The 26,704-nt window shown below is 39.5% G+C and overlaps 1 protein-coding gene across 2 annotated transcripts in view; it reads left to right on the plus strand.

Moving 5' to 3' along the window:
* The window catches only part of ap3b1a (adaptor related protein complex 3 subunit beta 1a), a 203,881-nt gene that overhangs the window by 110,556 nt on the left and 66,621 nt on the right, over positions 1–26,704 (plus strand). For both annotated transcript variants that reach the window (XM_052019559.1, XM_052019560.1), the window contains exons 21-22: positions 10,104–10,176; positions 10,522–10,628. In XM_052019559.1, coding sequence (XP_051875519.1) covers positions 10,104–10,176; positions 10,522–10,628 — 180 coding nt within the window. The remainder of the gene's footprint in view (positions 1–10,103; positions 10,177–10,521; positions 10,629–26,704) is intronic.

Consider the following 26,704-nt stretch of genomic DNA (forward strand, 5'->3'; position numbering starts at 1 on the left):
AGAAGAATTGTCCAGGGTAGGCTAAGTGAAAGGTCAGCAGTTGAACAGTGGCAGTATTTCATAAAACTCTGCAGGAATTTATCCCAATCAGAAAGAGAGGTTCAATGAGAAAGATGGGCCATTTATGATTAGCAAGGAGGTTGAGTAAAATGTTAAATCAAAAATTAAAACACAAGCTACCAAAATCTAGTGGTAGACCAGTACCACCGCAGCAAATTAAAAAGTTAATGAAGAGGGAGAAAATTGATAATGTGTAAAGTGGCAAGTAATATCAAAACAAACAGCTTTTATGGATCTTTAAAAAAGGAAGAGGCTAGATATGGTAAGTGTGGGACTTGGGGAGTGAAGCTGGGGAATTCATAATGGGAAATGAGGAAATGGTAGATAATGTAGAGCAATACTTTGCAAGAGTTTTCATGGTGGAGGACATTGGATACATCCCAAGAATAACAGATTAGCTATTTTCAAATAGGAAGAGAATTTTGTAACAGTCCCTATCATGAAGGACCACATATTGGAAAAACTGATGTGACTAAAGGCTGACAAGTCACCAGGATCAAATGGTGTACATCCAAGGGTTTTAAAGGAAATGGCTGCAGAGATAGTTGAGCCACTGACAGAGTTTTTCAAAACTTTGAGATGGTGACGGCAGATTGGAAAAGCATGAATGTGATTCCCATGTTCAAGAAGGGAGGAAGACAAAAAACGGGAAACTATTGGCCAGTTTGCTTAACAGCTGTTGGCAAGATGGTGTCTATAATCAAGGAATAAATAGTGAGTCATTTAGAAAAGCTGAATGCAATCAAACCAACTCAACCTAGTTTTCTAAAAGGCAAATCATGTTTGATAAATTTCCTAGAGTTATTTGAAAACATAACAAGCAAAGTCAACATGTAGATGTAGTATATTTGGATTTCCAGAAGGCATTTAGTAAGGTTACAACATAAAAGGCTAGTGCACATGATGAGAGCTCACAGTACCAAGGGAAATGTCTCAATGTAAATTGAAGATAGAGAGTCAGTGAACTGGTCTTTTTCAGAAAGACTTAACTAGTGGAATTCCTCAAGGATGAATCTTTGGTGCTCAATTATTTACTAAGTATATTAATGACTTGGAGGAGGGGCTGGAGTGTATGGTATCCAAGTTTGATGACAGAAAAATAGTTGAGAGGTCATGCTGTGATGAGGATATCTAGACTCTGCAAACTTGGCAAATGGAGATTCATGTAATGTGAAGTCATTCACTTGGGTAGGACAATCAAAATACAGACTATTGTGTAATTGGAGAGAGACTACGATAGAGTGGAGTACGGAAGAATCTAAGTTTACTTGTGGATGAAACATAAAGTCAACATGAGGTGCAGCAAAAGGGAAAAGCAAGTAATTAAAAGGCCAAATAGCATATTGGCTTTTAGAACTATGGGGTTAGTATTTAAAGGTTCAAGAACAGCTACTTCTTTCAACCATTTGGTTCTTGAACCAACCGGCAAAACCCTAATTACTACAGTTTAGCAACACTTTGACCACCTTTAATCACTTTGCACTAAAATGGAGTTTGTTTTTTTTTGTTCAAATTGTGTTCTTTCTTGTAAAGATTGTTTAATTTGTTTTTTCTTGTGAATGCTGCTTATATGATGCTATGTGCCTGTGATTATGCTGCAAGCAAGTTTTTTTGTTGCACCTGTGCATATGACAATAAATTTTGACTTTGAAAATAATATTAGAATTGTATGGGATGTTGATGAGGCTGCACCTCGAATACTGCGTTGGAGTGTTGATCCTGTTATATATGAAAATATACACTAGCATTGAAGGCAATGTAGAGTTCACTGGGCTAATTCCTGGGATGAAAGGCTTGTCTTGTCACAAATGGTCAAGTTAGACCCGATTCTTTGGAGTTTTAGAAGAACGAAGGGTGATCATATTGAAGTATGTTAGATCCTAAGAGGGTATGACACAGTGGATACTGATTTGTTTCTTCTAGTTCCAGAGTCTCAAATGTGGGAACATAATAAGAAGAAAAGGGGGAAGTCTCTTAAAACAGAAAGGTGAAGATATTTCTAGTCACACAGGGTGCTGGATCTTTTGAATTCTATATCCCAGAAGATTATGGAGGCTAGATCACTGGAAATATTTGAAGAGGAAGTAGATACATTTTTGAAAATTCAAAGAATTGATGGCCACAGTAAAACTACAAAAATCTGCTATCTCATGTTCCGAAATCACAATGGTTCGGCATCTGGTTCAACAATACCCCATTCCCACGCTCCCTCCAAACATTCTGGTACCCCATTCCCATGCTCCATTTAAACAAGCTGGTGCTCCCTCTTTCTGCGCTCCCTTTAAACGCACCTGGTTCACTGGAAAATTTGTTATACTTCTGTGTAACATTTAAAAATAGGTGAATTTAAACAGTATTGGTGCATAAATAGGACTAATATCCAATTGTCTGGAAAAGCTGCCAGTCCAGCACCACCAAAGTTGCAAAGCTGCTGAATTATCAGAGTTTTACTGTCAGTGTAATGGACACAGAAGAAGTGTTGAGGCCTAGGGCTGATGAATCATTATCATACTGAATGGCAGGGCAGACTTGAGGGGCCAAGTACCCTATTCCTGCTCCTGCTTTCTTGTGTATAGTTTCGTGTCAATGTTATAAGTTGAGTGTTGAAATCTCAGAAACGAAAGATGATTTAATACAATTTAGAATAAACAAGAAAATATCAGAACCAGTCAGTAAAAGTTAATTTTTTTTGTGTAATAAGATTGACAGTAACAGTTTAAAGCTCAATTAAATTAATAATGAAAATCAGAAAACTTGTAGGACTGAATATTGTGTATGCTAATCATTATTAAAATAATGCAGAAAGCTTGTTGAAGAATTAAAAAATATTGCTATCCTGTTCAAAATTTGGTGTACTGTATGACAAATAAAAAAAATGAAAACTAATCAAATGTATAATTTAGGTAGACATGGTAGCAATGAAGATTGTATGATCATACAAAGGAAAATAGGCACAAGGTGCCTTTGTGAATGAATCTATGTAGGTACTGAGTACTGGGGAAAAAAAATCTGATCCATATTTTTAAATATAAAGAAACAAATTGTCTATATCTTTCTGCCCGATCTGTTTATAAGTGTGAACAAAGTGGTATCAGTGGGAGACCTGTCGATGCATTTGGTTTGTCAATGATTGTGTATAAATGTGGGCAGAGTAAGAAATAAAATTTGCACAGTAAAATACGATTTCATTTGCCTTCTCAGCAGCTCCATTGCTCGTGCTGTGGTGTGAAATTTTCATTTTACACAGTTTGCAAGCAGAGGCCATGAATTATGCATTGAGCTGGAGAAATTTAGTCTCCTGCTTTGTGCCACAAATGCATTTATCTAGGTTCCATCTCTATTACTAGGCTGAATCTCTGATTCAGGAATATTTGATCGGATATGGTTTTAACTTCATTATTTGTTTCTGTTATTAAGCCTTTTCGGTGATGGTTACTTTGTCTGTCTGTCACAGGGAAATCTGGGTAGCTGGTGACTGGATTGTCATGCATTTTTCTTCTTTAATAGAATTTTTATTATTGAAACTCATGGAAATAGTTACATCTGACATTTTAGACAAATGCATTGGAAAAATACAAACCTGAGATACTTAACATCCCACAGGTTGAAGGTGTCACGCTGTTGGTGTTAAATAGTCAGTTTTTTATGTTCAGACTTATTTTTTGTTAAATTACATATCTATTTCTTTGTGTGGAGCTAATTGCTGATCCATTAAATGAGAAGAATTGTTGTAAGTTCGTCTACATTATGTCATTGTGCAAATCACACAATTAAAACCCTTCCCTGACTGGGTATACAATAGTGAATCAAGGAAAGTAGATAAAGGACTTCTCATCCTCTTGAGTTTGTTCCACCACGTATTAAGTCCAGGTCAGTTTGTACCTTTCACTGAAAACATTGTCACCCCATGTTGTGAGTCAACTGTCAAGTTTTTTTTTCAGCTTTGTTTTGTTTTGATGGGATATATGTCGGAAAGGCCATGTGCTTCCATAAGGAAGTTAACTCTGGGAAATTTGCACAAGTTTTGTGATATTAGTGGGTAGGTGAATAATTGACGTATATGGCCTGTGAGTAATGAGAAGTACTGCCCAGTTATCTGTTCATGACAGTTTGGTGCCCAATTCTGAACCTAATGCTCCTGCTGCAGCCAGAGTACATATACTAGAAGCAATCCTTCCTGACTTTTGTATTCATCCCCTCTTGAAATAAAAGCCAACATTTCTGTTGTGCATTACATCATTTTGCTTTTTTTTGCAATTTTATATTTTTCTCTTTGAGATGTATTTATAGCAGAAACTCGTGTTTTGAATTGAAAATGAAGGATGTTTAGTCGATGTAGAAATGTCAAATTGGTGGGGAGGCGCTAGCCATGTAAAATGACAAAGCAGTTTTTATATACAATGTAAAGAAAAAGGATCAGAGTGACCAACTGGTAGAACTGGGATTATCTGAAACAAATCACCTGGTTTTCAAGTTTTGATAAGTACATTAAATATAAAAATGTGGTAGCTAATTTGCTAAATTCTGGTCCTTTTAATCCCACACTGACCAATTCCCTCTCTTAAAGCTACCACATCCTTCCTATAATGAGGTGACCAGAACTGAACACAATACTCCAAGTGTGGTCTAACCAGAGTTCTATAGAGCTGCAACATCACCTCGCGGTTCTTGAGCTCAATACCCTAACTAATGAAAGCCACACACCATGCACCGCCTTAACAACCCTATCAACCTGCCTGGCAAGCTTGAGGGACCTATGGACGTGGACCCCAAGACACTGCTAAGAGTCCTGCCATTAACCTTGTATTCTGCCTTCAAATTCGATCTTTCAAAGTGTATCACTTCACACTTTTCCAGGTTGAACTCCACCTGCCATGTCTCAGCCCAGGTCTGCATTCTATCAATATCCTGTTGTAACCTACAGCAACCTTCTACACAATCCACACCACCACCAACCTTTGTATCATCAGCAAACTTACTAACCCACCCTTCCACATCCTCATAAAAGTCATTTATAAAAATCACAAAGAGCAGTGGTCCCAGAACAGATCCCTGCAGAACACCACTGGTCACTGACCTCCAGGCAGAATACAATCCATCTACCATCACCCTCTGTCTTCTATGGGTGAGCCAATCCTGAATCCACACAGCCAAGTTTCTCTGGATCCCATGCCTCCTGACTTTCTGAATGAGCCTTACATGAGGAACCTTATCAAACACCTTACAAAAATCCATGTACACCACATCCACTGCTCTATCTTCTTCAATGTGCTTTGCCAAACAATTGCCACTGTTTGAATTCTAGTTGAAGCAAGATTTAACTTGTCATCTGAAAGATTTAATTGCTTGAATGCCTGTTTTCTGACTGAACTTGCATTGGAATGCAAGAATTTGAACAATCCTAAATTGGGTATTAAATATGTATGTATTACTTGTCACTTTATTTTTATAAGTAGTAAAATTTGAACAACCTGGGTCAGCTAGAATGTTGTGAGCTGAGTTTGCCACCTTGATTTCTCCCACCATACATTTCTAACTAATTGACTTCCTGTTATTTATTTTGCCACCTTTTTGAGAGGTGCCAGTGTTGCCTTAGCTGAAAGGCCTGAATGAACACCACCTAAGGATCAATCTGTTGTATCTCCTTGTGACTTATTTCACAGTGGCATTGACAGATTACTACCTTTTCATTTTTGATATGATTGGTGCATGGCGTAAAGGCATCAAGTATGCTGTGCAGGAGAGAAATGTAGCTCTTAATCTCCATTGGTATAGAATCATGGAATGATTCTGCACAGAGTCCATTTGGCTTAAGTAATTTTGTCCTGCTACCTTACCCTTTCTGTATATCCTTGATTTTTTTTTCACTCAAAGGAAATTGGATAAATACTTAAAGGCTGCTTTGCAGTTGCAATTCTACCCTCCATTCAAAAAGGCAATCTTTCCCAGCTTTTTAACCATATGTAGGCAGTCAAGGTATTGATGTAAATTAGTGAAAGAAAAAGGCACAATGGAAGATTTAGGAAAGTAAATTGAACAGATCAGTGATAATTCTCGTACAAGAGCTCAGCTGGGCAAAAGCTAATTTAACCACACTTGAGAGCTGTACTCTGCTGCAGAGCACACCACACCATGGTGGGTGTTGCTATACAAAGGGTTTTATTGTCTGACCCCCATGTGAATCCACTGAGTTTCCAGATTTTCGATTCTCTAGACAGACACTTCTCATCTCTACCTAGAATGGCTAATCCCATTTTTATTATTGTGACCTCAAATTTTTTCATTTGTGTTACATCACGTGCACCTTGGCCCAAATTCCTTGTCCAGTTCTGTAATGTGTCTTCATTGACCTACGTTGACAAATTTTAAATTTTCATCCTTATGTTTCATTTTCTTCATGGGTTTGACCTTTATATTTGCTTTCAGCCCCTGAAGGTTCAATTCAATTGGCCTTGCATGCATTACCTTCCCTGTTCCCTATGATTGACAATTGTCTCCTGAGTTATCTAGGTTCCATGGATTGGGATTTCCTTTTATTTTGCCAACTCTACACTTCCCTGTCCTCAAGATTTTTATGAAAATATTCCTTGGCTAGACTTTGGCTGTCTTTTCCAATATTACATTCTTTGGTTGATTTCTTTGTGATGTCTTTAAAGCACTTTGGGGTACTTGTCCATAGGGCAAGGGCCATATTAGTCTTCTAGTGCCGAACTAATTTTGGCCATTTAGGTAAAATTGGCTCCATTCCATCATTCTTTTTGTCATTGAATCTCTTTTTTTTCCTCCTCCCTGTTTTAGATCTTACATTTTCATCTGTCATTGACAGCCTTGCTTTGCCTTAAAGAACCGGGCTTGCCTCCAACTTTTCCCAGTTTTGATGAAAGGTCATTGATCTGAAATGTCAGCTCTCTTTATCTCTGCACATATGCTACCTGGCCTACAGAATATTTCCAGTATTTTCCATTTAATTTCTGATTTCCAGCATCTGCAGTATTTTATCTCTAATTTTATTCTTATCTACTCACTCATACAACGATTTGCAACATTTCTTTCCATTCTTGAATTTGCACTGCTGCGGACCAGAAGGATCCATCCTTGCCCCTTCCATGAAGAGTTGGCTGTAAATGAATGTCCACTCACTGCATTAGCCAAAAGCAGTACATTACATACCACATGTATACTGATACCCAACTTTACCATACTGATTCCATAGTTGAGCCCTCCACTACTGATTTGTCATGCAACATCCAGTAGTTATTTCCTCCATCTAACTGATGGGAAATTTAAACAATTGGGTTTAGTCTCTGCCCCCAAACCATCTATGCTATCTACCAGTTTGCATTCTTTTCTGGCCTTTATCCGTATTGTTCTCACCCTTGACTTAATACTGAGAAAAGCTGAAACTCTATATACATTTGTTGCCTTGTGCTTAATTATCCTCATGCTGGAGTCTGGCAAATCCTCAATTTTGTCATTTTCATCTTTATTTTCCAATTTTTCTGTGCCCACGTTCCTCCCTAGCTCTGTAATTTCCTACAACACTACAATCCTTAAGATATGTGTTGCCCTAATTCTGGACTCTTGTACTTTCATGATGTTAATTGTCCTACAACTGGTGGTCATTATGTAGTCCTGAACTCTGGAATTCTCTGACTAAACCTCTCAATCTCTCTAGCTTTTTCCTTTTCTAATTTACTTCTTGTAACTAACTCTTTGACCAGGTTGCTGTAATATCTCCTTATGGGGCTTGATGTCAAGTTGTATTAATGTTTCTGCAAAGAACCTTGGCACACTTCTCAGCGTGAAATGAGACTTGCTTCTGTTAACTCTGCTATCACAGCCTAATTTATAAATGTTATTCATTATTATATATAGTCATGATCACCATCTGTATAGCTGATAGTGTAAAATAGTGACAATTCCACTTTTTGTAATCATGAGTGACCTCAATGGTCCACTGCCCTCTCCTCTGGATTCCTCCTCCTTCAGCCCTTTGCCTCTTCTACCTATCACCTGTCAGCTTCTTGCTCTTCCCTCCTACCTACCCCCTCTCACTTGGACTTGCCTATCACCTGAACTCGCCTATTACCTGCCTACATGTACTCCTCCCCGACCTTCTTATTCTGGCTTCTGTCCTCTTCCTTTCCAGTCCTGATGAAGGGTCTTGACCCAAAACGTCGTCTGTTTATTTCACTCCATGGATGCTGCCTGACCTGCTGAGTTCCTCCAGTGTTTTGTGTGTTACTACTGATTCTCTTCCCCTTTATTTTATGCTTACGATCTCTAGTCCTTGACTGCTTCACCAAAGGGAGCAGACTCCCACTATCCACTCCATCCAAGTCCCTCATTATTTTATAGATTTCTACTTTTGTTTTACAGCCTTCTCCAAAGAAAATATTCCCAACCTCTTCAATCTATTTGTAGTCCCTTATCCCAGGAGCTATCTCCCGTGCCTCCTTACCCTTCACACAATGAGGTGACGGAATTGAAACAACTCTCCAGCTGATGCTAGAATTTTCTTCTATTCAGACTCCTGGAATATTATGTGCTATACCTTGGATTAGCTGCTCCAGCACTTAAATGGCAGTGCAAAAGGCTGGGGCACCACTGTCTTTAAAAGGCCATAGAGGTCCTCCTAAATGGTTCGGATGATTAAATCATACAGTAGTTGTACAATATATCTAAAACACTAAGCTATAACATCTAAAACTTTAGCTATGGTGTTGCAGCATTTGGCTTCTGCATCCTTGAGTTGGAGAGAGGAAGCTCAGTTAGGATTCTTGTTCCAAATAAGTCAACCTCTGATGCAAAGTGCACATTGCCAAGGTGTTGAATGAGAACAAAAATGGTTCAGCTGTCAATTTGGGCAAAATTGAATGCTTTGTCAGCTCTCACTGCCTTTGTTTGCAAGCAGAATATTCACTGTGGGGAGGATCTGAAATATATGGATCCATATGTGTAAAAAGACCCAAGTTTTCAGTGGAGGGAAGAAAAATGTGCACGGGTGGGCTCTTCTTTTTCTCTCTGTCATCGACTCACTGGTACATTGTTTTATCACATTAAAAATTGTAACCAAGAGACAGAACTGCATTCTGTACAGTGGGTTAGATGGAGCTGAGCTGAGTTTCTGAGCAAGTTTTTGTTTTTAATAAATAAAATAATTGGTTTCATGTTCTGGAATCTTCTGTTTCACCTTTTGAACTTTAAATATTTACAATTTTTAATAGAAAGTAATGGTTAATTTTATTGCTTAAGTTGAAGCCACTCATGCTTTAGAACGTGCATCTATGTTTTGTATTCTCAATGTCAAATACTTGCAGATTAGCTATAACTGAAATCAGAAGCAAATTATAATTTCATTCAATCCAGCATTGCGTCTTAACTTGAATTTAAGAACTTCCCTGATGCACTAGTATGACATTTCAATTTCTCACATCAGCTAACCTGGGACTGCTAAATGACAGACAGTTTCTTTTTGCTGTGGACCTATGCCCTCCAAGAAACTGTATTGAGACTGTCCAAACTCATTTTTCTTTGGATCCTTTTTGGCATCACTGAGAGGCCTGTCATCTCATCAGTCTGGATAGGATTTGTGACCAAATCCTGGGGAAATTAAACTGCAGATTCTAACGAAGTCTACTACTTGCACAGCATGAATAGTGGTGATAAAGAAAAAATGTTGATTGTGTTATACTAAATTACTAGTACAGTTGATATGGAATAAGTAGTCTTTGATTGGAGAATAAATAGTGTTTAATCAGTTCAGCCTTGTTTAAAAACAATTTCTAATCATAAGAATTTTTGTGTTATCAAAATGCTGAAATTGTAGCGACTGAGCTGCTTGACAATATCTCGCCTATTTCAGTATCCATTTTAATGCCAACAGTTGAGTAAGAAATCCAAATTTTCTATGTATTATATCTCTACATATCTATCCTGATGTATTTCCCATTTAGCCACAGAATTTCAAGAATTTAAATTTTAGTTTCGCCAACTATTTGAATAGTAACGACTATTTATGAAGAATTTTTTTTGCTTAACAGAAAGAGAGTAAAACAATGTCACAGGTCAAGGACGCTGTCAAGCGGGAAGTTTCGCTGCTCGACTTGGTTGACCGTAAGTATTTATGTTAAAACATGAAAAGTAATGTATTGGAACTGGGCACTTAAACAGTTGAATACCATATAAATTATCATGAGCTTTTGTGGAAGTAGACTTTTCAGCCACTAATCAATTGCATTCTATGCTTTGTCAATCACAGAAAATGCTTTGTGGTTCAACTAGTTTTATGATTTCTTTTTGATTCAGTAAAATTATGACTCTTCATTTTTTTTAAATTGCACTTTTTCCACAAAAAGCATCAATGTCAGACAGCACAAATAATTTGTTCGAGTAAGCTTCCTTTTTCTTCAATAGTTTAGATTTTTTCTGGTTTCTAATTGAGATTTGTTCTTATTTTAGTTTCTGATGTGTCAACACCAATAGCTGTCCCTAAACCTGCAATGACTTCAAGATTAGCCGCTGATTTGGAAGGATTATCACTTTCCAGTGATTCTTCTGTCATAAGTGTAAGTTTAGGGGTTGTTTGAAGCTATATTTTTGAATGGTGAAAGGATTTGAGTTCACCAGAATTGTTGGACGAGAAAGACCAGCCTATCTGCCTGCTTCCATCCTGGCCTCCATGATGAAGCAGAGTGCTGTGGACAAAAAATAACAAACATGAAACAGACTCTGACATGCACTGAGCAAAACACCAATGGTGGAGATTTTTGGGAACCATACCTTCTGAAGTCGCTTGATTCTCAGAAGCATGATTAATATATCTGCTGTCATATCTCAAATTGTGTATATAACGTATCCCAAAATGTTTCAAAATATGCAAAATTAGCATTTGTGAATTATTATTTTGAACATTTCTCACTTTTATAAATTCAAAGTGTAATAATTTTCCAATACAATGTGTATAGGTTGCTTCCCCTACTCTTGTGTACAACTTGTAATGGCCCTTATCTATTCATTGACGTGTGTGAATGTTTTGTGACAGGAAGTCTGTTGGAGGAAAATTTTTTTCCCTATAAAACAGAGGTAGCTGAGGGAAGGTTTTATTGATGTGTAAAGATCCTTCCTAATCACTATTTCCCTAAGCAGAATGGGCACGAACTGGGTGACAAGGTGGCTGGTTGTTTAGAAGTATTCAGAAAAGGCTATTCTTCATGCAAGGGTTGTTATATTGGATCTGAAGGGCATGGTGGTGTGGGTTGGTTCTAGAGCTCACAGCCTGATAAAGGTGATTAGGGCAGAAACTCTGATTCCATTTAAAAGTTAACTTGAATGAGAACTTGATTAACCGTCACCCATGCAGCTAAGAATATTGAGCTTGGAGGTGCTATTGAGCAGAACAGTATTTATTTTGGACAGTGTGAAATTGATATCTGAACAGCTTATGCAATGCTGAAAATTTTGATGATAGTGACTTTGAATAGTTTGTTTGAAAAGCCAGTGGAGACTGCATATTAATGTCTGCACATTGGCTTGACACTGTTGTGCTTCTGATCTGTGGCCATACAGCTTAAATTTCAACCTTTAAGATTCAAGGTGCCAGTTTTTATTTGAAACATGTTGTAAAAATGTGATTAAATTCATGATAAATGGGACTGACGTACATGTGTATTTCTGTGCATTGATAATGGGATTTCTTAAATGACAGTGATTTCTATATTTCACATTTCCTTACACTGAAGGAGGAGGCCATTTTGGCCCATTGAGTCTATCCCTGCTCACGGATCAATCACATTTATCCCCACTAATTTTTCCATATAAACTATTCTTCCTACATCCCCATCAACTCTCTTTCTGATAACTCTGCAGTAAAACCTAGTATCATTACTGAATGACAATTTGTAAGTGTGTCTGAATGTCACTAAAATTATTAAAATGACTTACAGGTGTCATAGCTGGCAAAGCTGCTTTGCCAGGTGTACTAGCCTGCCAGGGCAGTTTGAGCATGGAGCCTTAGCACCTTGCCACCTGCAGTCTAGTTCCCATTCGAAATATGCCATCCAGGTAATCACCATCCAGGTATTGTGGGTAATGATTCTGAGCATTGGGCATGGTTCTGCACTGTTTGGCCCATTGAAAAGAGCTCATCAATTACTTGTAGATTTTGTTGGGAAGTGATTAGTAGGAGAGTTGGTTGAAGAGAGATGTCTTAGTGATAAGTAAGAGAAGGTTACTCCATTGGTATGCTGCTAAGGCTACCCCACACAACCCCAAAGCATTGTTTCATTGTAGCAGACACACCAGATTCTGGTATCTGGAGCAACACACACAAAATGCTGGAGGGACTCAGCGGGTCAGGCAGCATCTATGGAGGGAAATGTAGCATTCTTGATCTGTGCAAATGCTCCAAGGTAAATACTGTTTTTTAAAAAAAAAAGACATCTGCTCAGGCTGCACTCTGCGTGCCATGATGCCAGGAACCTGGTGTGAGCCCCTGCCCTTCACTGGCATTTCTCCAGCCTTCTGGTTTGGAGAAGCCATCTGAGAACGTTGATTTTGGGCTGGCTGGGCTGAGTGATGTAGACACTCAGCGCCGAGGTGTGGGTCTCTGGACTGCACTCTGACTGGCACGATGAGTGTGGGCATTACTGGATACTGACACCTGTCTCTTGCATCACCGCCTATTGGAAGCAAATGTGACTGTTTCATTCTGTGAGAATCCGCACCATCTGATACTTTCACCTGCCGGCACTTCCCGGAAGGAGTGGATCCTAGGGAACAAGGGGCTATCTGGTATTTTTGTATCTTCTCATACCAACGTGCTCTTCAACCACACCAGTTGACCTGCAGGTATGAGAACCACCACATAAGTACCAGGATCGTAGTGGAAACTGCCATGGGTATGCTAGATTTTGTTGCCTGAATCAGTGTGGGGTGCTTTTCAAGGCAGATGTGGAGATTGCTGTGTGCTTCCAGCTGCACCACATTGCCAATTGAAGATGACAGCTGTTTTAAGGAAGAAGAGCAAGAAGATTTGGAGACTGATGATCAGCAGGAGCAGGACGAGTAGTGGAATTTTATTGTTGGCATCCATAGCCTCATCTCTCAGCTAACCAGAGGAAGCAAGCATTGGCTTCATGAGATAAAGGTCACTCCTTAATAGATGATTTTCATAAGGAGCCTGCTAAATAAAATTCCCCAGTGCAAAACATGACCGTCTCAACACTACAATCCTTAATACCAGCACGGTGCAGCATTAATCAGTCAGGCAAGCCCAGATGATGCATGAAGTCCCCTTTGCATCATGCAATATGGATCAATATGCTTCGAATATAATACATGAATGAGTCCCTGTTCCAATTTAGTAGCATTTCCCTTAAAGAACTTGGATCTCTGCATAAATATGTTTTACAGTGAGGAACTTCATTCTACACTACAAACAATGTAAACAAGGTGCCGAACAGGTTGTCATATTTTGAGAGATCATGAAATCTCTTTCAGCATTGCTCCATTGTGTGGGAATAGTCACTCCTGGATGAGACAACTGTTGCCATCTCCTGCTGGTCTCTTACAGTGACCCAGACAGGTCTCCTGAACCACAGCACAAAAGGAAATCCACTGGGCATGCGTCTGGTTGACCAGGTCTTGAGAATCTCCCTTTGAGTGAATAAGAGAGCTGTCTCCTTTTCCCTTGAAGTTTCTGTATCTTCTGTATCAGCTGTATTGTATAGCTGCCATGGGTGGTGGCCCTTTAAGGGTTGACACCATTCTCTGACTGCTGTTCAGGTAATTGACAGAAGATGCACAAAATTGGATAACTTCTTGTCAGTATTATTCATGAAAGGGATTTGATTGGCCGTTAGTGCTAAAAGCAACTGTGTTTTACTGCAGTCCAGTTTTCTAGACAATTTGTAGTTAACCTGTTATCTCTTTATCAAAATAAGTTATTTGCTTGGAATTGCTGGCCCAATGTTGAGAAAAATATTTTTCAAATTAAATGTATAATTTCTGTTGTGGCAGACGAAATGGAGGTAAATGTAGGCAGTGATTATTTGTTTTTATTGAAAGGGCCCCTTTATTTTGGTTTCATATCAAGTTTCTCCTTCTGAAATTTTTCCTAAAATACTTCACCTAAATTAACTTTATATAAAACCATAAGCCTTGACGTTGAACAAGTGTAGTACTGTAGCAACTCACATCAAATCAGCATGGACTGATCTATTCTGCAATCATTCTTTGCAGTATAATTTGGCTGAGCAATAATTTTGACTTTAGAATTTGGGAAGTATTTGCTTCAATTGAAGGCACTGGATATTGTGATATCATTTCATTGTAAAATGATTTAACAAGCCATTTTAACCAGTTAAATTGCTCCTTGGTTAACTTTCTTTTGTGTTAGGAGTGGTGTATAATGAGATGAATTGGAACTCACTCTCACTGAAAGTGAGGGAAACAATATTGTATGTTTAAGGAGTGGCTAGGTGAGCATATTAGAGAAGAGAATGGAGTGCTTTTTTGATAGTTAGTTAGACTAGGAATGATGGGGAAAAAATTGAATTCAGCACAAAGGCCAGCAGAATATGTTTGGACTGAATGAACTACTTCTTTGCTCTGAGTTCTGTGTGATGAATTAAGGTTGCACAGCATTGCAAGACTCCCTCACCTTTCTCCTTCTATCCACCCTCCATGAGCTCCCAACAACTTCCTCCCCCACCCCCCCTTACCATTTTCACCATTATAATTAAATTCATCCCAGTGGTTGGCATGTTTTTCCACTGTGTTGTAGTACCAACATGCTGTAACGCAGCTGTTGGGGTTGCAGATTCAAATCCTCACCATGCCCTTTTCAGCTATGCTGTTGTAATTGGGCATCAGATAGATGTGAAGTTTGCTAAATGATGTCGATGTGTGGCCAAGTTGGGCTGTTTACCTGCTTGGAGTCATACAATATGACCCTTATTTCTGCCCCCCTTCTCCCCAACCCTGTCCATTAAGTAGCTATCTGCATTAATTCCTTTTTTCAACACTCAGCCCATGGCTTTCTGTATCTAAGTGCACATTTAAATACTATATTGTTTTGACAGCAAATCCATGACAACAAATCCAGCCTATCTAGTCTCTTCTCAGAGCTGAAACAGGCCATCCATGCAACATCCTTGTAAATCACCCCCATCCTGTGTAATCGCATCCTTTCTCTAGTGTGGTGACCAGAAATGCATGCAGTACTCCAGTTGCAGCCTAACTAATGTTTTATATTGTTGTACCATAAACTCCCTGGTCTTCTATTCTATGCTTTGGCTAATGAAAGCAAGTTTCCCATATGTCTTAACCACCTAATCAATCTGTACTTATGCTTTGGATATGTCTGCCGGGATCTTTCTTTACTACTGTACTTCCTAGGGTCCTATCATTCATTGTGTATATACTAACCTAATTAGTCCCCTCAAAGTGTATTATCTTGCATTTTTCAGGATTAGAACATATGGCATAGAACAGTACAGCACTGGTTAACAAAAAACTTGCCTCTCACACTGCCTTTAAACCCCCCCCCCCCCCCCAACTCCCAAAAAATGTTAAACCATGTCCTTTTGGTCTTTGATATTTCTATCCTGGGGAAAAGATTCTGACTGTCTACTCTATTTATACCTCTCATAATTTTAAAAACCTCTATCAGGTCTCCCCTCAGTGTTCGACACTCTAGGGAGAACAACCCAAGTTTATCCAACCTTTCCTTTTAGCTCATGTCCTCTAATCCAGGCAGCATCCTTGTGAACCTCTTCTGCACCCTTTTCAGTGTCCACCTCCTTCCTATAATGGGGTGACCAGAACTGCACTCAATATTCCAAGTGCGGTCTGACTAAAGTTTTATACAGCTGCAGCATGACTTCCTTACTCTTGTACTCAACACCCCTACCAATGAAGCAAAGCATGCCATATGCTGCCTTTACCACCTTATCCACTTGTGTAGCCACTTTAAGTGAACTATGGACTTGGACCTTAAGATCTCTCTGTACTTCAATGCTATTAAGGGGCCTACCATTAACTGTATACTTTCTCCTTTCATTTGACTTGCCAAAGTGCAAGACCTCACACTTGCCCAGATTAAACTTCGTCTGCCACTTCTCTGCCCACATTTGTAACTGCCGTATTCTTTGATAGTCCTTTACACTGTCCACAACTCCACCAATCTTGGTGTCATCCACAAACTTGCTAATCCATCCATCTACATTTTCGTCAATGGCATTTATGTATGTCACAAATAATAGAGGTCCCAGCATTGATCCTTGCATATCTCCAGCCAGTATAACAACCTTCCACCCCTACTCTCTCAATGCCATCTAAGTGCAACTGATCAATATAATTCTGTAGGTGAAGACTACCCTCCTCACTACCAACATCACAAACAATCTTCACATTAGCAACAAGCTTATTAATCGTACTTCCAATATTCGCATCCCAGATTGTTAAAATATAACAATAGGTGGCAGCAGTTAAGGCCGTTGCCCCACAGCTCCAGTGACCCAGGTTTGATCCTAACCTTGGGTGCTGTTTGTGTGTTCTCCCTTTGATTACATGGGTTTCCTCTGAGTGTTCCAGTTTCCTCCCACATCCCAAAGACATATTGGTAGTTTAATTGGCTGCTTTAAATTGCCCCATGTGTAGGTAAGTGGCAGAGGAATTAGGAGGGAACTGATGTGTATGTGAGAAGGAATGGGTTACAGGAAAATAAGTAGTTGGATGCTCTGAGAGCTGGCACTAACGCGATGGGCTGAATGGTGACCTATGTCACAAGGAAATGTATATGACAAAAGGAAATGTATATGACAAAAGCAAAGGTTCCAGCACTGAGCCCTGGGGTGCACCACTGTTCAACGGCTTTCAACTGCAAAAACAACTCTCGACCATCACCTTCTGCCTACTATAAGTGACGACAGATTATACATAACCTAATAATTCTGTTGTGCTGAAGAGAAAATGGATTTCTCTTCTCAAAAACATTGCTCCAGAAAACGGTATTTATTTTATGACCTTGGTTGCCTCTCTATTCCACAGCAATGATTTAGTGGAATATTTAATGGTGGACGATATCATAACAGAGTCCTTTCTTGCCCTCTCCTGAAGTCCATGGGTACTTTTCCTTGGACAGCAATCATTGTATAAACTGGTTTCCTTTCATTTTCTGCTGTTTGCCCTTTACAGTGAGGTCAGTTCAGATGTTCCCACTGCTGCACTTGATAATTAGCCAGGCCCAATGAATCATATTCTTCAACGCTGAAGGAGCCACTTGGGCCCTTCACATCTCTACAGGCTGTCTATTGAAGAGCCAAATTTCTGTTTTTGTGCATAGCCTTAAAAATTCCTAACTCTTCAGTATTTATCCCTTACGACACTTGTTATAGATAATGCTTCCACTGTTCTTTCTGCATGGAACACATTTTTTTTTTAAAAAAACAAAGAAAATGTCTAACCTCTCTTTTTTGCTGATGATTTAAATTTGTGTTCTCCTGATACTAAATCACTGAGCACAACCAGTTTGCCCAATTATGAAAACGCTTCATAATTTTGTATTGGATTTTTACTAGCTTCACACTAAACTTGAGAGCCCACAGAAAGGACCGGAGATTGTGATGTGCAATTAGCCTCTGTCCATTGACTGCAGGCATCATGCCAACTTCATACTGCTCGCACATTACGGTGATTGAAGCATCCATCCAGCACAAAAGATGCTGCTTGTTGGCTACATGCATCAGCAATGGGCTGATACCAGCTGAGTGGCTCTGGTGCTTAAAGGTAGCTTGCACCTGTTAAAGAGGAAATGCATTGAGCAGATGCTGGCAGGTGTTCTACATGTGAAGCTGACTGGGAAAGCAAAAGAATGGGACAATGTGCGAGCAAATGTGCTTTTTTTCACATTAACTGACAGTCCTGGTGGAGGAGTTGTAAAACGAGATGTGCCCTTGATTGACAGGTGCCACAAGGCCATTGAAATGGGTACTGAGAGTAAAAAGAACTCTAGTTCATTGCTGGGAATATAGCCCCATGGACTTTGCAGTGCCTCAAGGGACTAGTCGTCAGTGAATGGACCTTCGCATCATATCAGATGGCTGCATTGATATTATTCAATTTTTTATCTGTGACTCACCAGCCAACAATATTCATTGATTGTGTCTTGTATTTAGCATTTGTGTGCTTCATTGGACTTTCATGCATTAGGCATTGCAGTAAGACTTGCATCTAAATCTTGCGGCTTTCTCCATGTGAGCCACATCACCCAAATCCAAAACATGACACATTGTTACAAAGTACAGAACAAACTACCTGGAGTGGAACAGGTAGCATGATCATCTTGGCCATGCTGTGACGATACTGTCAAATTTCCCAAGAGTAGTATCCCAGGCAGAACTTATTGCTTCAGCTGAAATGGTAGTGCTTGTTTAATGATTGCGTGGTGTTCAATTCATTCGTGTCTCAAGAAATAAAGAAATCCATGCTTTCATGCAGCAGCATCTGGATTTGGGCTGAAAAATGACAAGTAACGTGTACAAAAAGATCACTTTCTTTCTTTTTCAATCTTTTTATTAGTTTTCAAATTAATACAGATTGATATATAGTATCAATATTTATACATGTAATACAAAGAGATCAGGATAACAATCATAGCATAGCTAATCATAAAGAACAACAAAATATTTAAAAAATCTGTAGATCCAACAATCTCTTAGTAAATGAATATAATATAAAAGAAAGGAAAGAAAAAGATTTATTATATAAATTTTAAAAAAAACCCAAATCAATAAGAAAAATTGTAAAGAATATAAACTAAACAAAAAAAATTTTAAAAAAACTGGGCTAAAATTTCTCAGTGGAAACAGACCAATATTATGTCGTCAAGTCCGTTCCTCCAAGTTGGAAAGTTATTGAAAGGGGATCTACATCATGTGAAAATATTGAATAAATGGACTCCAAATATCTTCAATTTTAAGCGAAGGATCAACAGTACCACTCCTAATTTTTTCCAGTTTAAACATGATATAGTTTGAGAAAACCATTGAAAAGTAGTAGGGGGTATTGGATCCTTCCATTTAAGCAAAATGGATCGTTTGGCCATTAATGTAACAAAAGCAATCATACGGTTAGTGGAAGCAGATAAATGGCCAGACTCTATCCTTGGTAATCCAAAAATTGCAGTGATAGGGTGAGGTTGTAAATCAATCTTCAATAAGTTTTGAAATAATGTTTAAAAATGTCTTTCCAATATTTTTCCAGAAGAGGACAGGACCAAAACATATGTGTCAAAGAAGCCACATTCGATTTACATCTATCACATATAGGATTTATATGGTTATAAAAACAAGCTAACTTAAAAAGATCACAAACAACAGTAAGACTAATTACATCCCTTTGACATTTTAATGGCATTGCTGTTGCAAATCTCATATTATGGGGATCAGCATTGACCAGAAACTTAACCAGTTTCATAAGTACTGTGTCAAAGAGTCAGAGGTTGAGAAGCCAGTTGCAAGTTACTTTCTTATTGCTGAAAACTCTTCCGTTATTATAAGGTATGCTAGGAATGTGGTGGATACTCTCCACTTGCCTTAATGAGTCAGCTCCAGCAGCATTCAAGAATTTAAGATTATTAATATTAAGAATTCAAGGTTAATACCCCAAACATTGCCAAAGCTGCTTCAACACAGCCAAAATCAGCAGCCCCTATAACTTAAAAAGGACAAGGACAGCAGACAGATTTTACCACAACCTGAGCGTTCCTTCCATGTCACACATCATCCTGACGTGTTTGTGTAGCATGGATCCTTTTTTCGCTGGTCCAAAATCCTGCATTTTTCTGCTCAATGGTGCCTTACCTATATGTCTGTTGTAGCTCCAGTAAGAGTAATTACTCTCTTCAGGAGTAATTAAGGATGGGCAATGAATTTTGGCCTTGACAGCAATGGCGACACATTCCATAAGTAGAGAATAAAGCGTTTGAAGTTACTTGTCTCAAAATATGTGAAAGTGATGCAGTTACCAGTTTGCTACAGTTCTGAATTTTATGCCATTTGCTTTTAGAGTCATGGAGTTATACGGCACAGGAACAGTCCCTTCGGCTCAACTTGTCCGTCTTGTCCAAGTTGCCTACCTGAGTTAGTCCTGTTTGTCTGTATTTAACCCATATCCCTCTAACCCATTCCTATCCATGTACCTGTCTAAATGCCTTTTAAACATTACAATTCTACCTGCCTCTACCACTTTCTCTGGCACCTCATTCCACATATCCACCACCCTCTGTTTCAAATAGATGCCTTCACATCCCCTTTAAATTTTTCCTTTATCACCTTAAACCAGTGCCATCTCATTTTAGACTCCTCTACCCTGGGAAAACGACTGTAACCATTCACCCTATCAATGCCCCTCATGGTTTTATATACCTCTTATAAGGTCATCCCTCAGCCTCCTGCACTTCAGGGAAACGAGCCCCAAACTCTATTTCTAATTTTACTTGCAATTTGTTGCAACTTTAACTTCAGTAAGGCCTCAAAGTCCCATGTGGGAGGCAGGTCCAAATGATTGGAGCCCATGGGATCCAGGGCGAGCTGGAAAATTAGATCTAAAATTGACTTGGCAATAAAGGGAAGAAGATTTTGGTGGAGGGTGGTTTTTGCGATTAGAATGACTAAGGGTTAGATGCACACAATGAATGGTAAGGCCTAATGAAGTATTGATGACCAAATGTATGAGTCCAAGGATCCTTGAAGGTGGCAACACAGATAAGGTGGTGAAGAAGGCATATGAGATATTTGCTTTTATTAGCCAGGGCAAATAATACAAGAGCAAGTGTGTCATGATACAGCTTTACAAATCACTTAAGCCACAATTGAGTGTTGTGTACAATTCTGCTCCCCACACAATGAGAAGGATGTGATTATACTGGATGGAAAGGGTGCAGAGAAGAATTACCAGGTTGTTTCCTGGGATGGAGTGTCTCAGTTATGAAGTGTATATTTTTCTTGAAGTGGGGAAGAATAAGAGGGAACCTGACAAAATAATAAGGGGCACGGATAGGGTAAATAATAGGAAATCTTTTCCCATAGCAGAGGTATCTAAAATTAGAGGGCATAGGTTATGGGTAAGGAGGATCTGAGGAAGAACCTTTTCACCAAGACTGTTGGAATCTGGAACACACTGCCTGAATGGGTGGTGGAGGCAGGTACTTTCACAACAATTAAGTCTCTAGACAAGCACTTGCCAAGACACAGATGGCTACGGATCAAGTACTCTTAACTGGGATAAATAGATGGACACTTGATGGCCGGCATGTATGTGGTGGGCCACAGGGCTTGTTTCTGTGCTCTGATTCTGCTACATTATTTTGCTTCCAGCTATTATCAGTTTTGAAGCCAAAATTAAATATTTACTTATCAAGATGAGTCAAATCTAGAAAGGAGAAAAACTGTCCTTTGGAAGCATAGATAATGGTTATGCAGCTAAAATTTGTTGACCTGCTCTTCCAACAAGAAGTTACTTTGTATGTAAAACATAAAGTGACTTGAAAACTGAATTGGCCACAGCATGTCAGAAGACAGAAGAGTTGACAGAGTTATTTTCTCCCAGCTAGAATGAGGGTTGGGTCACCTTCAATCCCACCACTGCCCTTATTCAATGTTTATTCTCCATTACCTTCACCACCCCCAATGGGATTCCACCACCAGATGCAGCTTCCCCTCCACTCTCAGCATTCCAAAGGGACTGTTCCCCCTGACTTCTTGGTCCACTCTGCAAACTCCTCCAACCATCCCCATATTCACAGAACTTTCCCATGAAACGCATGCCCTTTTACCTCCATCCTTCCCACTATTCAAGAACCTTAACAGTCCTTTCAGGTGAAGCAGCGATTCATTTATGATTCTTCCAATTCACTATTGCATTTAGCACTCGGTCTGCCCTACATTGGAGAAACCATGTCATTTCAGGAAATGAGTCCCTCCACCTCTGATCTGCTTTTGTAGCTGCAGTATTTATGTGCATGCTTCAGTTGAATTCCTTGTCATTGGTGACCCCCAGAATGTTAATATTGAGAGATTCAGCGGTGGCAATGTCAAAGTAACTAAAACTCTTTGGTTAGTAATGGTCATTACTTTTTTTTGGCTTTGCACTCACTACCTCTGCCTGAATGATGTCTAGGTCTTGCTGCACACAGGACTGGATTCCTTTTCCTGAGGAGCTGCAAGTGGAATTTAATGTAAATTGGTTTGGGACACCTTTTTTCTAAAATAAAAAAGTGTATCAATTTATAGGGTTGCTTGAAAGTCCCATTTGCAAGGGTGAAGAATTTAAACTGATATGCATGTAAAAGGACATTAGCAAGAGATGAAAGTGGATCTGGCTTGGTAAATTGGAACCAAAAGTTGACATGCAATGACAGTAGAAGAACTGGCTGCTTTTGAGGAAAAGATGTTTCAGATGCATTAAGGCCCATTCCCATGAAAAGCAAAGGAAGAACAAACAAATCATAGCTCCCTGGATGGTGAAAGAGATGCAAAGGAAGATGAATGGAAAAAAAAGATGCATGGCAAGTGTCAGCTGGTAACCAACAAAAATCAGGCTGATTACAAAAGAATCGGGGAGGGGGACTTAAAATTAGTGAGGCAAAGAGCATATGCGGAAAGACTAGCAGCCAGCGTAAATCAGAATCCAAAAATGTTCTACAGACATATAAATCATAAAAGGCTAGTACATGGAGTGTGACCTTTTAAGGACAAAAATTGGAACTTGCATATGAATGCTGAAGGCATTAATGTATTAAATGAATACTGTGCATCTGTTTTGTTCGGAAAAGGAAGCCCAACAACTCCAAGCTCGTGGTAGGAAAGTTTTTGGAAACATTGGTCCGGGACAGGATTAATAGTCAACGAGAGGAAAATAGATTAATTATTCCAAGTCAGCATGGATTTGTTAAGAGCAAATTGTGCTTAACAAATTTGATAAAATTTTTGATGAGGAAGTGGATCGAGTTGATGACCACAATGCAGTAGTTGTGGCGTATATGGTCTTCCAGAAGAAGCCAAGGTCAGGATATAGTGAGTTTCTCAGGTAGAGAATCAGTGAACATGGTGGACTAAGTGGCCGCCTCCTGTGCTGTTTTGAACATGTAATTTGATTAAGCCCATAAGACATAAGAGCAGAACTAGGCCATTCGGCCCATTGAGTCTGCTCTGCCATTCGATCATGGCTGATTTATTTCTGCCTCTCAACCCCATTCTCCTGTCTTCTCCCTGTAACCTTTGACACCCTTACTAATCAAGAACCTATCAACCTGTGCTTTAAATAAACCCAATGACTTGGCTTCCACAGCCGTCTGTGGCAATGAATTCCACAGATTCACCACTCTCTGGCTAAAGAAACTTCTCCTCATCTCAGTTCTAAAGGGACGTCCTTTTATTCTGAGGCTGTGCCCTCTGGCCCTAGACTCTCCCACTACTGGAAACATCTTCTCCATGTCCACTCTATCCAGGCCTTTTGATATTCGGTAGGTTTCAGTGAGATTCCCCCCTCATCCTTCTAGACTCCAGCGAGTACAGGGCCAGAGCCATCAAATGCTTCTCATATGTTAACCCTTTCATCCTTGGGATCATTCTTATAAATCTCCTTTGGATCCTCTCCAACACCAGCACATCCTTCCTGAGATATGGGGCCCAAAACTAATCTCAATACTCCAAATGTGGTCTAACCAACACCTCATAAAGCCTCAGCATTACATCCTTACCATTTGCGTTGGCTTCCAGAAATGTCTGTATTTGTCCATATTTCAGTGATTTTTTTTTATATTGCTTTCTGATATTTGCAGGCTCTGAAAAGAAACTATTCAAATTTTAGGATTAAATAAGAACACATTAGTGGATCAATATACATTGGTGTAATATCAAAAGTGACTTTTGCAGATTGATCAAATTTTTCATGAATTACACCTAGCTATCTTGGAAGGTTCAGGTTCTCTTTTCATTAGTATCTGTGCAGTGCATTTAATCAGTTACCGGACCTTTCTGGAGGTTGATGACTATAATTTCTGTTGTAATTTTATTGTTTTAATCCCACGAAATGAAAGGCAACTGCTTGTCTATCAGTAGTTCTTTTTCTTGTTAATCCTGAGTCAGTGAATTAACCTTCAATTACATTAGCTAAAATTGAAACAAGCTTTGTGATTTCAAAGAACTATCACATTTGCTGCAAGGTTACATTGAAAATGTTGAGGGCTGCTTAATATTTTCCCAAAAAATATCTTGGTTTAGACCACAATTTAGTTCTTAAATTCTTAATTCTCTTTACTGTGACCATGGTGTTCTTTGCTAGTGTTTTTTGCAGCCTTCGATGTAGCTAATATAATATCTTGTCAGGTAAATCAACCTTTCATGTAAAGATGACCAGTCAACTTCATAATGCAAGATTCAAAGAAGGCAGGGGAGATGACAAAAAGGGCAAGAATGAGCATTCTAGCCAGAGCTTACATTGAGGTGGCATGTAGGGAACTTACATTCTTAGAACATGCTTTGGAAACTGGATATGAATTGAGGATTCTAACCTAGGTTCTGAATCCCTGTGTAAATGGACTCGAGCCTGGCATGTCAAAAGCCAGAGATCACAGTTTTAAAATGGAGTTGGCCATTCAGAACAGAAATTAGAAACTTCTTCACCAAAAGGGCTGTAAATCTTTTGAATCCTCTGCCTAAGACGGCCATGGGGGCTAAACTGTCAAGAAGGATTGATAGATTTTTAGATATTACAAGAATCAAGGGATATGGGGTTAGTGCAAGAAAGAACCCATGAAATCTCATGGCATCATTTCAAACATGGTCAAGGAAATCTTCTGATTACCACCAACCATCCTTCCTCAACTGATAAATCTATGTTCTTCCCTTGGAAGTACCAATGGCACAGAATGTGCTCTGGATGAACTTCTTCAGCATCCATCATGAGGAGTAGCTTGGTACCACCAGCACTGACAGAGCTGGCTGAAGCCTGAAGGAGATGGCTCCTTAGACTGGGGAATGCTTCAGATTTTGAGTGAACCAGCACAAGGAATAAACCTACTTGATTTCATCTTCACTAATCACATCGTGTCCATAACAGCATCAGTAAAGTGATTAACCACACAGTCCTCCTTGAGACAAAGTCTCTCCCTTATACCAAGGGCACCCTCTGTCATGTGTGACATTATGATCCTGCAAAATAGAATAGGCTCACAGTAGATCTGGCAGTTCAATTCTGGGTATCCATGAGATGTTCTGGACCATCAGCAGCAGCTGAAGTGTCCATCACCACATTCTGTAATCTCGTGGCCCAGCATATTCCTCACTCCAGCATTATAGTCAAGCAAGAGAATCAGTGATGGCAGGGGCTAGCATATAAACACTAAAGGCTGAGGCATTGACCTTTGTCACCTTCAGCCCTTTGTTGCCCTCACCTATCACCTCCCAGGTTCTGTCTCTATTTCCACACTCCCCTCCTCTACCTGCCTATCATCCCTCCTCACCTGGATCCACCTATCACTTGCTAGCTCTTGCTCCACACGTTCTCTTCCCTTTTTATACTGCTATCTCCCCTTTATCTTTCAGTCCAGATGAAGGGTCCCAGCCCAAAACGTTGACTGTCTATTTCCCTCCATAGATGCTGCCTGACCCACTGAATTCGTCCGGTACCTTATGTGTTGTTCCAGATTCCAGCATCTGCAATCTCTTGGGTCTACATTAAAAACCACATTCACCCAGAGGCACAAAAGAATGCAGATGCTGGAATTGTCCAGATGAAGGGTTGCAATTTGAAACGTCAACTGTCCATTTCCTTCTACAGATGCTACCCGACCTGCTGATTTCCTCCAGCGGTTTGTTTTTTGCTTTGCGTTCACCCAGAAGTGTCAAATAGGTGGTCCATCTCACACTCCTACTGACACAAGATTAATTGCAGCAACCCGTCTTTAATCAATTTGCTTCACTCCACATTGTATCAAGAATTGGCTGAGAGGACTGGATAAAGCAAAGGCTATGGGACTGAGTAGTATTGTTGAAGACCTCTGCTTCAGAACTATCTACACTTCTAGGCAAGCTATTCCAGTACAGTTACAGGACTGGTATCAACTCAGCAATGTGGAAAATTACAAGGTGTGTCCTGTTCACAAAAAGAAAGACAAATCCAATCCAGCAAATTACCATTGAATCAGACTAACCACAGTCTTTGGCAAATTAATGCAACATGTACTCACCAGTAACCTGCTGATCACTGCCCACTTTGTATTTCACCATGATAAATTGGCTCTAGACCTCATTGCAGCCTTGATCCAAATATGGATGAAAAACCTAAATTCTGGAGGTGGGAGTGATTGCCTTGACATCCAGGAAGAATTTGACCAAGTTTGGCATTAAGGAGCCCTGGTAAAACTGAAGTCAATAGCCATCAAGGGTAAAGCACCCCAATAGTTGGAGTGATATCTCTCAGCAAGACCTAGACAAGATTCAGGTATAGGCTGATAAGTGACCATCTCCAACAAGAAAGAGTCTAACCACCTACCCTTGACATTCAGTGACATTGCCATTATTGAATCCCCCATCACCAACATCTTGGGGGTCATCACTGAATGGTAACTGAACTGAAC

The sequence above is a fragment of the Pristis pectinata genome, chromosome 7, assembly GCF_009764475.1.
Source record: "Pristis pectinata isolate sPriPec2 chromosome 7, sPriPec2.1.pri, whole genome shotgun sequence".
Lineage (NCBI taxonomy): Eukaryota > Metazoa > Chordata > Chondrichthyes > Rhinopristiformes > Pristidae > Pristis > Pristis pectinata.